The sequence below is a fragment of the Anneissia japonica genome, unplaced genomic scaffold, assembly GCF_011630105.1.
Source record: "Anneissia japonica isolate Jap-2015-1 unplaced genomic scaffold, ASM1163010v1 scaffold1509_len713820_cov188, whole genome shotgun sequence".
Classification (NCBI taxonomy): Eukaryota; Metazoa; Echinodermata; class Crinoidea; order Comatulida; family Comatulidae; genus Anneissia; species Anneissia japonica.
Genome location: NW_022737632.1, coordinates 655,120 through 670,009, shown reverse-complemented (window position 1 = coordinate 670,009; position 14,890 = coordinate 655,120). Strand labels below are relative to the sequence as shown.

Sequence of the window (14,890 nt, the reverse complement as noted above, 5' to 3'; positions counted from 1 at the left end):
TATATATATATATATGAATATATAAATAAGTAACTGTGATGTATGTTTTATAGTGAATTTGTGTTTTTCATAGAAAATACAGATCAGTGTCCTTAAAATCTATTAATGGTTTCATTAATAAGTCAACTGCGCATGCTCACACCAAGGCTAATCGACATGAATGTCGTGCACTGTTCAGGGCAGGGGTAGTTCATGCACATTTCAATCGATTTTCAATTATTTGATACTATTTTACTATTTATTCTTCTCTTGATGGGTAGCTGCATGACCAGCTTTATGGGCTTATCATCAGAAAGTAGAATCGTCGGGGTCATGTGGATACTTGAGATGTGGGAAAAGATGGGGGAGGGTGTTGACGGCTATTTTTGTGCTGGTTGGGGTTTTATTTTTTAACGATTCTTTTATAGAATGATGATAACTTACATTGAGGTATAGGCCTACTGTATTTATTCGATCTTCCTGGAAATTAGGCCTACATTTCAGCACATGGCTGCATTGCGTATGAATTAATTTAAGTTAGAATTATAATTAGAAACAGTATACATTGACATCTAAAATATGACATCAACATTTCAATAAAGAAAAATGAAAAATCGGTCAAAAGCAAACCCATGCATTAAAATGCGAGACTTTAGGCCTAGCCTAGGCCCTAATTAATACTGTACGTATACTTTCCATCACCATAGAAATCTATGACGATTAATTGTGCTCACTGTTTTGCTTTGGCATTGTCCTATTTTAATCTATATACTCTATTTGTCAACTTATCAATCAATTAATGTTCAATTCTTTAATAATTCTATAACATATACATCTGGCCAGAGTCTAGAGAAAGGTTAGCCTGATAGCGGCCCAGCAGCAAGCTAAGGCGAGGTTGGGCGTAGGCTAGAGCCGATAAAAATATCAGACTAATTCCTACTAGTAATAGTAGTATTTATTTTGTAGTGGTAAATCCTTAATAAAAGCCATTTTTTCCATTGTAGCTACCGACCGTGTCCAGCACACACATGTCCTATCTTTTGTGCAAATTTTCCGATCGCTTAAAACATCAGAATTGCGGCCTATATATCTCCCAAAAAATACATTGTATGCTGAATCATAATCAAATAATAAGTTAATAGTAATATCAGTAAATAAATTAAAATTCATTTTTATGATAATTGCACATAGGCCTAGGCCTACTGCTCGCACAATTTGAAACGACTTTGAAACAACATCAGCAAATGGAACAAACTTTGTAAAACATAAACAAACATACACACATTGCACACACCATAGGTTTATGTCGATTGATCATGGATACGAGCATGCGCAGTTCTAACTACGAATTGGCGTATTATATTTTAAAAATCAAACACTTAAAAGTTATATTTTACAACTATATAATAATTTACACTCACATTCTCAAACAGAAAATACATTAGTTCGTTTAAAATTAAATATATTTTGAAATCATCACTGACACATAAAAAAAAAACCCATGAAAACAATTAAGTCTACATCCACAAAAAAATAATTAATTAAAAAATATAATAATTTCAGTATTATTATTTTAAAAATATAAATCTCACATTGAATAAGCAATATGAAACAATAATAATATAATATGTAATTTAATATATAAATGAAAGTTAGCGAATAAATTGTCGTATAGTTTATTTCCTAAAGACAAACTTACCTTCAAGACATTCGCCTGTTTCTTTATCACACTGTTTACTCAATGAGCATGGGCATTGCAGTGTACAGAATTCACCATAGAAACCACGGTCACATGTTGTAATATTAGCGGGATCTAATAAAAGATAAGAACTTAAGAGTTTTCAGGTTGGAAGCCGTTAGTTCACATCCACTCACTGGCTCAGTTTAACGTTATAATTTCAGACCAGTATCAGGTATTCATTTATTGTTAAATTTTATTCAGAAAGTTGTTTCCAATAAATCATTACGGTAGCTCCCAATAGCATCACAATACCAAACAACAGATTGTGAGAAAAACAGTTAAATCGTACTATTTGTTGAGCTTTAAATTTATTTCGACTGGTTCATTATTATTGAACTTAAGCTTACATAACCAACAGGTAACGATCCCCTGGCAACATGTACGGTATTTCCTTATTGTTGTGTTTAGAATAGTCAAAAATGCAGTATATACCTATGAATATACTAAGATGCAACGAGGTGAGATAAAAATTATTGTTCAATGCAGATATGGCGGTAAACTTACAGTCAATACATTCTCCAGTTGTCCTGTTGCAAGATTGTCTGAAATCACATTGACATTGGAATTCACAGCTTTCTCCAAAATCACCAACTGTACATACAGCATCAGGACCAGGATCTGATATACCAAGCACAATCAAATTTTAAATACAGTAGAACCGCTCCATCCAGTGGGACATCCCTATTCAGGGGACACCCCTATCAGATGGACACTTTCCGTGAAACGAGGCGAAATATATCTTTTAACACTGCGGCCAACCCCTATTAAGGGGACACCCCTATTAAGGGGACGGTGACACTTTCTGAGTGTGGTCAAATCAATACAATAGTCAATAGTCTCAAAATAAGCAACAAGTCTTTCAAATGTATATTTTGAGACCTTTTCAGCAATAAATTTAACATTAAACCCCATTTTGCCTCTCAATCTTTAGAATGGCTATTAGTATATACTTAGTGCACGTGTTTCTTTGTGTAAACTATGGGAATTTCTTGTTTTGTGTATTTTAATTTTGGATTCTAATCTTTACCGTACATGTACCGTACAGCCTGCACCCTGATATTTAAGTTGTTACTCTATTCATGCTGTTCTATCTTGTGCAACCAATAGAAACCTCAATATTTGAAAAAGAAGAATATTGGGTCATTAACATTGCACTAGAATCAAGAAACAATGTCTGGAACATAAAACTTTTACAGTTTTAATTACATATCTGTTGATATCATATATCACAAATGAATTATTTCTCCATTGCAAATTTTGTTATAAATTAGTTATTATTCAACGAACACATTCTTATGTCAAGTAAAATAAAATTATAAAGAATCTATGTCATATGTGTATAAAGACATGCCCAAAACCCCTATTAAGTGGACAATTTCACGTTTTTGGTTAGTGCCTTTTGAATAGGGGTCCCCTATTCACGGGGACACTTTTTTTGGTCCCGAGAGGTGTCCCTTAATAGGGTACTACTGTAGTTAGGATATATGTTCATTTAAATTTATTGTCTACAGTAAAAATCTTCTGTATCTGTTCGTATACTGCACTAAACCTCAGAATTGAGTAAAACGGGGTGCTGGCGTTACAAGAACTTTAATGCAATGATAATTAATTATTACATACTTGAAATAGTATAAAAGCCTTTATAAGTAGTAGTCATTATGTAGGCCTGTTAATTACATTTAAACGAAGGTAAAACAAAAGTGAAAGTTCAGTCGTCTACTGAAAATTACTATACAAACAACCACGTCAAATATCAGTATTAAAGTAATGTAAAAGTGAAAATTACTGTGAAGTTAAAATTATGCATTACTATTAACTGAATATTAAACAGCAGTATATGAGTACGTCACGAAGAATGTGTACGATTTGTTGGAAAGGAAACAAGTATGATGCTATGTAATAGTGAATGTTAGTTGACAATATTTGTTAAAAAGTTACTACTGTAAAAGAGATCGAACCTTTGCAAGTGTCGCCAATGAATCCGTCCGTGCATTGAGATCCAACCTCGCATCCATAAACATAGTTACAATCGTCATCATCGCAATGGCACAGGAGATCACAGTCTGGTCCGTACTGACCAGGGTCGCACACTTAAAATAAGCAATAAAACTACAATTGTACTATCTGGTACTGGTACTGGTATTGGGTATTTATATTGCGCCTTTCTCTTGCGGTTATGAAGCGCAAGCCAAGCCTCAAAAATTCAGGAAAACAATGGTAGGCATAAAATCAGTCATTATTCAGGAACCCGAAGCATCACAGTAGTACAGTCACACAAACAACAAAGACAAATAAACAGATTACAACAATAAAAAAAAACACAAAAGGAAAAAGCAGCAAAAAGAGACTTAGGCAAATTATAAATTCAACCTATGAAATTTGAAACGTTACCTGAAACAAGGTACTTGCCTATATAGAAGTTGTACATTTCTTATAAATATACAATAGGCCTACTGTCAAAACATGTCATTACAAATTAATAATATTACATTCCACTTTCTTTCAATTAACAGTATTTCTACAATAATATTTGATATTTAAAACGTTACCTGACACAAGGTACTTGCCTATATAGAAGTTGTCTCATAAATATACAATATTGTCAAAACATGTCATTACAAATTAATAATATTACATTCCACCTTCCTTCAATTAATAGTATTTTTACAAATCATGGTCCCTATGCCAGATTGCATGTACATTATGATAGGTCCTCCTTTTACGACTGCTAATACGGCAACGATGCTTATTCATATTAAAATCAATAAACCATTTACACCACATAGATATAAAAAAGAACCAACACTATGTCTAAGTGTTAAAAAATAATACCAATATATCTTACTTTGTTCACAGTAAGGACCCATCCAGCCAGATGCGCAAACACAACCCAATGGGTCCGGGTAACAAAATCTAATTCCGCTACAGTTGCCAGTCGGTTCACTACTGCATGTTTTACTACACGTAAGTCCGAAGGCGTTATCTTGTTCAGGGCAAACTGCAACATCAGAAATAACTTTTTCTAATAATTAACGATCAGGATATACAATTTCACTCTGATTGATTGAGAATATAGGGCCTATTTGAACTAACCAAAATGAAAATAAGGCATGAACGATGAGTCAAACCTGTTTCACATTGGTCTCCCATGAATCCAGGAGGACACACGCACGTACAAGTGTCAGCCGAACAAACGCCGCCGTTGTAGCAAATAGGACAAGTATCAACACATGCTGGACGACCGCACAAACCACTTGGGCAGCCTTAAGATAAAATGTCATATTGTTGAGCCCATTATTACATTTTACAACAGCTCTAAAATATACAGGCACTATGCGTAAAATATATGGGGTCATCGTCTTTTTATCATCATCATAGTCCTCATAATCATCATCATCATTATCTGTATAGTTGACGTCCTCATTATTTCTGTTATCATCTTTAACATTACTGCGCTATCACGGGCTAATATACATACAATATTGATGTCCAACATGATACGATAAACTAAATAAACATGATAAATTTACCTCTCACAACTACTCGGAAGAATGCATGCGTCTTATCGTCATAGTCTCCATCCCTGTAACATTCGTATATACCAGACTCTTCAACATAAGCTTTTGTAATGGTTAAAACTGGTAATCCATTTGCCCAACCCAGGGCCTCTCCATTGAATTTCCAGCGTAAATCACTGGCTTCTTCGACATTAGTTGCCAATCGGGTGAATCCACCAAAGGAAACCCGCACAATATCATGAACAGGACTAATTTCAGCTAGATTTAAACATCAAAATATATTATTTATATTATTATTATTTATTAATACTTTGTTATGAAAATTTTTGGTAATAATGATAAGGCTGATTATGATAATTATGATAATGATATCGATGTCAATAACGACAGCGAAAACGACGAGAACAACGTCAAAGACAACAACAATAATAACTAGACTTACTATGTCTGTTTGTAAAACAGAACACATGACTTTTCCTCATTGCTTAAATAAAATGTGATGTTGAAATTTAAAAAGTTAAAACTTATTTAAAAAGTCTAGAATAAAATAACACAAGAAAAACAAAAATGAAATCATACAAAAAATTATGAAGTTAAAACACATGAAAAGCAACTCGACGTCACTGTCAGGGAAACTTAAACTTTGACTGCTAATAATAATCGAAATATGTAAAATGATGTCATAATTGGATATGCACATCGTTGATATGGTATTTGCTTTACAATATTTGAAAAGGATTCACATACGTAAAGTGACCAAAGTGCCGGTCAGAAAAACTCTGTGCAAAAAAATATAGGAAAACAGTAATACTGAAGATGAAAAATAAAATTAGAATAAAAACAATGGCTATTTCTAAAGAAATTCAAGTAATAAAAATACAGGGTAAATGACTCGACGTTAGTAGACTCGAACTATAGCGAGGGTGAAATAGACACTCATAACCCGTGTGTGTGGGTGTGTGTGGTGTGTGTGTGTGTGTGTGTGTGTAAACAGTGTTCTATATGTAGAGGCCTACTAACTTCACTTTTTTCCTCATCCTCATATTTCTATTTGCAAAATATTTCCATTTTAACATCGTCCTGGCATGTATTTTTTTTGTCAGATAAGAGTAAAACGTGCCAGTGTATTAGACTAGAATATGTAAGGAATTGGCAGGTGTACAACTGATACAATAAAAGGAGTTCGAAAAATGAAGTGCTTACATTTTGGTGTGGATTATAGACCATTCAAAGCAAAACCTCCCAGATCAAAAACTAATCAACTGATCTGAATGAAACTTTCGTTTTAGTTTAATTTTTCTTAAGTAGATGGTGGTTGAGTGGTTGGAAAGGAGGAAGTAGTGCAATTTTTCCTAAGTAATGGTGGTTGGTGGTTGGAATATTAGGCTATACCAAGATATATTCCAATCCTTTTTTTTTTTTTTTTTTTTTTTTTTTTTTTTAATCCTTTTTTTTTTTTTTTTTTTGTTTATTTTTTTGTATAGTTAAAAATTAAAGACATAAATGTGACTTTCTACTCACCATCATTAGGCTGAAACCATGCTGTTGAAGTTGTCGTAAATCCATTGTAGGTAGCTGTACCCAAGAATGGACCAACTCTTTGCGCAGCAGAACTGGAAGCTCCAATTGTAATTTCCATGCCAACTGAGTCTCCATCTGTGGTGTACGTAAAAGTGGAATCGCTGGCGAATGGTCCTTCGCCAGGATCATTGTATTGCAACTGCACAGAGTCATCCGACAAGTAACTAATTTCCATGTCTTCAGTTTGTGTGTCGCCAAGAGAGTAGAATCTCAACTTCACTTGAGGGTCACTTGACATATCGGTGTATGGTGGGTCAAGTACGATCACCACGTCAATGATATCATCTAATAATATATACGAGAAATACATAACATTATTGAAGGCCAATGGCCATTGGCGGCACCAGATTCTCTGACGAGTGCACTAAGGTTCTAGACAAAGGGCCCGATGTCCTCACGAGAAGTCCCAAGTTCCCAACAGAGGTCAAAATTCACCACAGCCCTGTGTTCGGTGCAAATTTTAAGAACACCTGTAGTTGCCGGAAATTCAGACTGTAAAAAGTTTTTTAAAACAGTGTTACCCAACAAATTAATTGAATTTTCCAGGGTTCCCCCCAGCGAGAGTTCTTGTGCCCACGAGGTCTTCGCTGGTGTCGTAACTGCCAATAATCTGCATTAAAAAGACATCAAAATATACTGTATATGTAATAAGATCGAACAACAAGATGCGTATTTTAGTAAGAATTTGGCTGTCAAATGGCAAAATCGGCAATCGGTGGCACGTGAAATAATACTTATGACAAAATTTTGCGTGATTTCTTTGAGGTGTTTCTGCTGTAAAGAACATGATCAATAATACTGGTTGAAACACCAGAAATTTGCTTTGAAAATGGCCTAAAAAATTTAGATTTTAAAATAAGTGCCACCGTCTATCTTCGGCCAGATTAAGTATGGGAGTCTCTTCGATCTGTATAATGCGAGTGGAACACACTATAACTTCTAGTCTTAATCATGGTTTAAGAAGGATTCTGTGAATTAGTTAGAAATGAGCATATATAAAAATATCCTGTATCTGTACTTTTACTGATCGGATACTGTACACTGATCAGACTTCATGTCACACCACCAAAGAGTATAAAACTTCAATTCTATACACTCTTTGGCCACACCAACTAAAAATCATCAAAAATTGAATTGTTCGAACTTGTTTTATTGTAAGTTGATAATTGATTTGACCTTTTTAAATGAGCAATCACTTAATTGTGAGTTTTTAGCATAACCAGAGACTGCGTAATCTTAGAAGTTTTCTATGACATAGTTTTACCTGGTACAACGCACACTCCAGACCATTTATCACATGTGAAAGATGAGTCACAATTGCATTCATATTGACATTGGTCACCGTAGTAGCCACTTGGGCACTGCGTAGATGGTAAATACTCTGTAAGAAAATGTATGGTATGATGAATTATATATTGTTTGAGTTTAAAAAATATAAAACGGTATGGTATGAAAAACTACAAATGCTGTGATATGGAGAACAACAATACACAGACCGTCAATGGTATGATATATTGAACCAAGCATCATACAGTAAAGAACCACAAGAAGTAGAAAAGCTAGGTATGCAGTGCATACCCTAGCTAAAACTAAAAAATAAATAAATTATTGTACAGTTTCTGAGTTTTATTTAGCATTTCTTAGCCACAATCTTTTATTTAAAAAAATTGATTTTTCGAGTAGATTGCTACATTTCATTGGAATAGCAAAGTTTTTCAATTTTTGGCCTATTTTGTATATAGGATAAGTCACAATTGTGCCTATCGCATCATTACGCTCAGCTGCTTAGAATTTCCGCATGGCTGGTTTTCAATTTAAATTCTGTAACTTTAAGTAAAGAATACATATCAATATTCTATTCATACCCTAGTTGTCACACTATAAATAGGATGTTAAAACAATAAGAAATTGCATTCGGTGTTTAATAAACTTTAGTGATATAAACATTAAAATATATATAATATGCATACTTTATAAAACATAAGTTAGCATAATGTTAATACTGAGAAAGTTTAAACAAATTATAATAACTTAAATTTTGCTATTGTGCCAACCGCGTGGTGGCGTTTGAGTAGCCAATGAAACACTGGAATAGACGAGTCTTGAAATGGAAGGGGAGTTGAATAGGGGAAGGTAAAGTGAGGGGCTCAATTATTAGGTAAGGGGGCGCTAACTTGCAAAATAATGTAATTTGTGGTGTATTTCATCTACTACAGAATGATTTTGGGCGGCAGAGACAGGGAGGAAGGGGCAAGTATTTGGGAAAGGAGAAGATATGTCACGGCCTAGCATACACTGCAATTTACTTTATGGTCCGCCACTGACCACAAAACAGGAAAATACAATTTATGGTTGTAGAACTATTGAACTCAGCAATACTGATCCGTTGGATATAGCGCGGTATAAATGATTATATAGGTAAATATATATATATATATATATATATATATATAGAATCGAGGAAATTATGTTTATTTATTTATTTATTTATTCTGTCTTTCTACTGCATGCACTTTCAGTACTTGTGTACTGTTTTTCAAAGTGGTGCAGTTTCATAAAGTACAAAAGTTAAAAGAAAAGTAATTAAAAAACATACATATATATAAATAGAATCATAATAAAAGTGATTAAGAGTTAAAAGAGTTATTAAAAAATATAATAGACATGTTCATGTTGGATTGCCTTGGTGTTGCTATAACCAATAATGGTACGGCATTGAGTTCAAAACAAGTTACAAAAGTGTTCTCTCTCAGAATTACACAAAAAAAATCTGTCATCGTTATTATTATTAATAGGAATTATTAATATTATTCCTGTTATTATTGTTTGTATTGCTATTTGTCATATTACCTGTACAAGTATCGCCGGTCATCCCATCACTGCAACTACTGGAACTGCAACCACTATGGTAATTGCACTCATCATCCGGACACGAACAGACTAACTTGCAATCGGGGCCATATGTTCCTGCAGAACACCCTTTAAAAAAACATTGTGGTAATATTAATGCTTTACTACTAGCTGTAGACCTATAGTTGTTTTTTTAACAACAATGCAATTCAACACAGTGAGAAATATCGAACATAAAATTGCAAGTTGTGTTGGTGGTAGTAGTAGTAGTGGTAGTGGCAGTGATGGTGGTGGTGGTAGTGTTGGTGGTAATGGTGTTTGTAGTGGTAGTGGTGGTGGTAGCAGTAGTAAATGCAATAATTTTGTTACATGATTCTGTCTGTGGAGAGCTTAAACTTGACCAATAATATTCAACATTACATTGGCATACTTTAACTACTGAAATAAATTATTATCTATCAGTAAATAATCAAAACTAGAAAATAAAAATAGCCGCACTAATAATTCAGTTCCTATATGAAAAATTTTAAAATCGGTGATTAAAAAATTAATTAAATTAGTTGAGTGTGCATAAAAACTTACTTGTCCCACAGTCTATTCCAGAAAAACCTCCTGCACAAGTACACCCAAATGGTTGAGGTCGACAGAATCGGCTACCTTTGCACTTGTCCACACCATTACTGCACGCCATGGTGCCTCTCTGTCCAAAATCACTTGTAGAGTGTGCTGAAGCATTTTAAAATAGTATATAGTGAATATAATAATAATAATAATAATAATAATAATAATAATAATAATAAGCTATGTCGCATATAGATAGTCATCATTCTTATTCAATCGTTTTTGCTTTTATGAATTTTTATTTTCTTAAAGATGCGTTGTCTGTCAAAAATTGGAATCAAACGGAAAAAATTGAATAATTCATACGTTATTAACATATCAAACAAAATAATTTTTTTGCTGATTTAGAGAAATTTTACTACAAAAATCCCAATATTCATTGTGTAATTATTTAAAGTCCAAATTGTAAGGGTTTGTGTTTTCCAAAGATTTAAAATAAGGACTTACGAAACAGGTTCTTATACTCTGTGATTGATAGGCAACAACATTTCGTAGCCCAACTATAGGCCTATTCTGTATTAGTACCACGTAATTACTTTTCCGATGTCGTTTTGATGTTGTTTTGCGCCATTAAATTTAATGAGTGATCGTTTAATGTCATCAAATGATTGTAATGTTTTATAGAATTTATCAAAATATCTGTATTTAGCTTATATAAAAAGACGTGATTTACTTTCTTCCGTTCTCTAAATTTTACTTTCTGTAAAGGGGCCGGAGTCCTAAAATAAAAATAAATGTCCTAGACCATGGGGTCTAAGAACGAACGAACGATATCCTCAGCCTTTGGAATGTGCTAGACTAGCGCTACATTATACGCACTCATACAATTCGTACTTTTGCTACAACCCTTGTCGCCGCTGTTTCGCCTCCATGGAGAGGCAGGTTGCGGTTCCTCGTACCATCGGAATGACACTCACGCAAGACGATTTTCGGCGTGTGAATGGAATAATACCACGTGATGAAATATCCAAATACTTTTAATTATTGTTTAAATATTTCAATGTGTAAAGTAATTATTGTACGTATAGTCATAAATAAAACTATTTTAATCTTTAGAAATAATAATTGTAATATAAAAAAAAATTTTTTTTAATGTTTATTAAAAGTGAAAGTCTTTTATCATCATAAATATGATAAATTTACACCTGACATGTTATCGTACTGAATACTACGTACGGTACGCTCCTAATTACTTGCGACGATCATGGATTCCGTTGAAACGAGCCCATAACCGTCACATAACTAGCCTGGTGCCATAACCACATGATCACCGACCTTGCACTTAGTAGCTAATGCTGAACCCAATTCCCAATGTTCTTTTCTACTAAGCCCCGCCCTTTAGAATGTTGCTAAGGTGCACAAAACGACAGTGTTAAAACATACGCAAACACATATTATTATTAAGGTGTGGTACCTTGAACAACGTAAACGTTGATTTCGGAAAGATCAATTGTATAGGACAGAGGTGATGACTGATTAAAAAAAATATACGCACCTGTCTCACATAGATCACCAATGTAGCCAGCTGGGCATATGCATGAACAAGAATAAGGATCGCACACTGCCCCGTTCATACACTTTGGACAGTCCATCCGGCAATTTGGCATACCACATTTTCCTGTTGGGCATTCTGTTTTTATTGTAAAATTATTTATAAATGATAATAATATTGTAGTACACAATAACATGAATAAGTATTAACATATCTAGGTCTAGACTAGTTAGTCTAAGCCTAGGCTAACTAAAAAAGAAAGGTGACTGACTTCAATTATAATTTCTATCTAGTTTAGAACTACAATTGTAATATTATATAATAAATGAATAATATTAATAATACAAATGTGCATATCATGCTCTTATGCCAATGTATTAAGTTTCCAAGATTGAGTGCGCCCTCAATTTATTATTACTTTACTTTAGCTAATAATAGAGGAGAGGAAAGGTTAGTTCCCTTGTGATATGCACAATACTGTAGACTCACTCACCTCTGACAGACAGCTTGAAAAAGGCGTGTTCATTTTCAGGGCGTCTTCCATTTATGTAACATTCATAGATGCCGTCATCTTCGACAGTGGCTCGTAATATTGTGAATACTTCAAGACCGTTGGCTTGTGGAATCTCTTCTCCATTGTGACTCCATCGAAGTTCTTGGTTTTCATTTGCATCCGTCCGAAGTTGAACATATCCACCAACCGATGCGACTACGTACGGATTGATTGGCATTACATAGGCTTTTTATTAGAAAGATTGAAGACAAATGTTTAAATAATACCCTGATAGACATCAGATCGGAAAATTATCCATTGGATTCTGCTTTTGATATTGCGCTTGGCTGCTGTTCAGGGGTGGCGCCAGGACCTGCCCGACGGAGGGGCTAAATGCGGGGGGGCATTTCATAAGGTCGAGTATGCGAGCGAATCGAGCATCTACAGGGGGAAGGGCCGCACTTGGCCCCCGGTGGGGGTGCAGGGGGCGAAGCCCCCTGGAAGCCGCGGATATTGGATGAATTATGGCGAATTTTTATTACTTATTTGATAGGCATCGAGTTGCTATAATATGACTTCATGTAGGCTATGCTTTCTAATGTTGACATCAGCTTCCCAAAAACCAAAACATTTTGAATAAAGCAAGAAACAAAGAGTATGCAATGTAACCATCTAATTAATTTTCAAATCCTCATTCTTGAAAGTGAAATTCTATATTTTGGAAATTTTGCATGAAATCTGTCAACCACGTTGTCATGGTCGAGGTTGCTTCACCTATCACGATGTATTCCAACCATCATGAGGTTAAAATAGACCTATACACAGTGCATGCAGATGATTCAAAGCACTCTACGAGATGTGTATAAGAGACAGACCGATGCGACTACGTACGGATTGATTGGCATTACATAGGCTTTTTATTAGAAAGATTGAAGACAAATGTTTAAATAATACCCTGATAGACGTCAGACAGCTATCGGCAAATTATCTATATTGGATTCTGCTTTTGCTATTGTGCTTGGCTGCTGTTGCTATTGCCGTCGCAGCTGATATAGTCGCTGCTGCAGCTGTCGATGATGCTACTGCTATTATTGATGTTGCTGTTTCAATTTTGTCGTTGTGGTTGTTGTTATTGCTGCGTCGCTGTTGCTGCTGATGTTGCAGAATAATTTTAATCATTTTACTACATTTCTTTATAAATTCTAGGCTATTGACAGTCAGTAGACAGACCTATGACAGTTAGATGCAGCTATGAAACTATAATGACATCCGACTATGCTTACCTGACATACTCTGATAAAATGAAGTTATGTCGATTTCCCTTCGATTTTCCACCTCTACCCGACCGCGCCAAGGTCCCCTTTGTTGGACTTGTGGAGCACTTGAAGGGATATCTATCCTAAATCGAGTGTATATACTGTTAACTTCACTTCTTCCTATACCGCCTTCGAACAATGTTCCACTAAAATCTGTATCATCCATAGTAAGTTCCACGTCGGGCTCAGAAACGTAAGATAAGTACATTGTAATTGGTGGATCCTTAGACTGTGGCGCGTAGTAGAGGCCCACTATTGATCCCTTAACAAACAATGTCATGTCGATGGGAGGATCTGTAGAAGAGAGGCACATAAATATAGCGTATTAAAGTATAGACATCGCAATAGCTTTAGTATACATATTAAATACATAATTAAAATTGATCGTCCCATGTACATAGGAACCATCGATTAATGTATCCTATATATCTTATATATCGTTGGGAGAGTCACGAACATCCAGTTTGAAGTGTACAAGTCTGAGGTTACCTACATGAATATGAATAACTTATTTCAACTTACCTAGGAGAACATCTGGAGCTGCGGGGAAGAAATATTACATTTTAATGTAAAAAAAACAGACAATAATCAAAAGAAATATTATTATTATTATTATTATTATTATTATTATTATTATTATTATTATTATTATTATTATTGTTGTTGTTGTTGTTATTGATATTATTATTATTATTATTATTATTATTATTGATAATATTATCATTATTATTAATATTATTATTATTATTATTATTATTATACTACTATTCACGGGAATCAGCCTTCGGCGTCCTTTTGCGAACCTGTGAGTACTGCAGTGTGGGTCCAGATATTTGCAGGAAGGGTCCAGAAAGGAAAAGGGCACTCATGTATTATGAATGATATATGTTTAAATAACGTAGGGGGAACCGCCTTCCGTCTTGTAACTTTCCCTTGTATATTAAGACTTGAAAGCTAAAGGTAATATTAGATTAACCTGGTCGCCGACCATCTCTCTCTCTCTCTCATCTTATTATTATTATTGTTATTATTATTATATTATTATTATTGCTGTTATTATTGTTATTATTATTAATTATTATTTATTACAACTATCAAAACACACGGTATTATATCAATGTAAAATTCTTACCAGTTGTAGTTAATGCTACTGTAGTCACTATATAAGAAGAAATAAAAATATTTAATATTAAAATGTGCAAATGACAAAGAGTTGTAAATAAAATGTTGGCATACATAGGTATATTATTTTGTGCATTATTTTCAGCTTGCTGGATCTCGAATGATATATATATATAT

General features: G+C 34.1%; 1 protein-coding gene across 1 annotated transcript in view; it reads right to left on the bottom strand.

The window, feature by feature from the left end:
- Positions 1 to 1,600: 1,600 nt before the first annotated feature.
- Positions 1,601 to 14,890, bottom strand: part of LOC117117404 (neurogenic locus notch homolog protein 1-like) — a 24,495-nt gene continuing 11,205 nt past the window's right edge. Inside the window, exons 5-19 of the mRNA XM_033261713.1 lie at positions 14,724 to 14,750; positions 14,114 to 14,131; positions 13,559 to 13,885; positions 12,276 to 12,521; positions 11,786 to 11,920; positions 10,252 to 10,395; positions 9,670 to 9,798; positions 8,084 to 8,200; positions 6,760 to 7,104; positions 5,251 to 5,496; positions 4,849 to 4,983; positions 4,566 to 4,718; positions 3,679 to 3,810; positions 2,225 to 2,338; positions 1,601 to 1,792 (exon numbers count right to left, since the gene is read on the bottom strand). Coding sequence (XP_033117604.1) covers positions 1,656 to 1,792; positions 2,225 to 2,338; positions 3,679 to 3,810; positions 4,566 to 4,718; positions 4,849 to 4,983; positions 5,251 to 5,496; positions 6,760 to 7,104; positions 8,084 to 8,200; positions 9,670 to 9,798; positions 10,252 to 10,395; positions 11,786 to 11,920; positions 12,276 to 12,521; positions 13,559 to 13,885; positions 14,114 to 14,131; positions 14,724 to 14,750 — 2,405 coding nt within the window. The 3' untranslated portion in view covers positions 1,601 to 1,655. The remainder of the gene's footprint in view (positions 1,793 to 2,224; positions 2,339 to 3,678; positions 3,811 to 4,565; positions 4,719 to 4,848; positions 4,984 to 5,250; positions 5,497 to 6,759; positions 7,105 to 8,083; positions 8,201 to 9,669; positions 9,799 to 10,251; positions 10,396 to 11,785; positions 11,921 to 12,275; positions 12,522 to 13,558; positions 13,886 to 14,113; positions 14,132 to 14,723; positions 14,751 to 14,890) is intronic.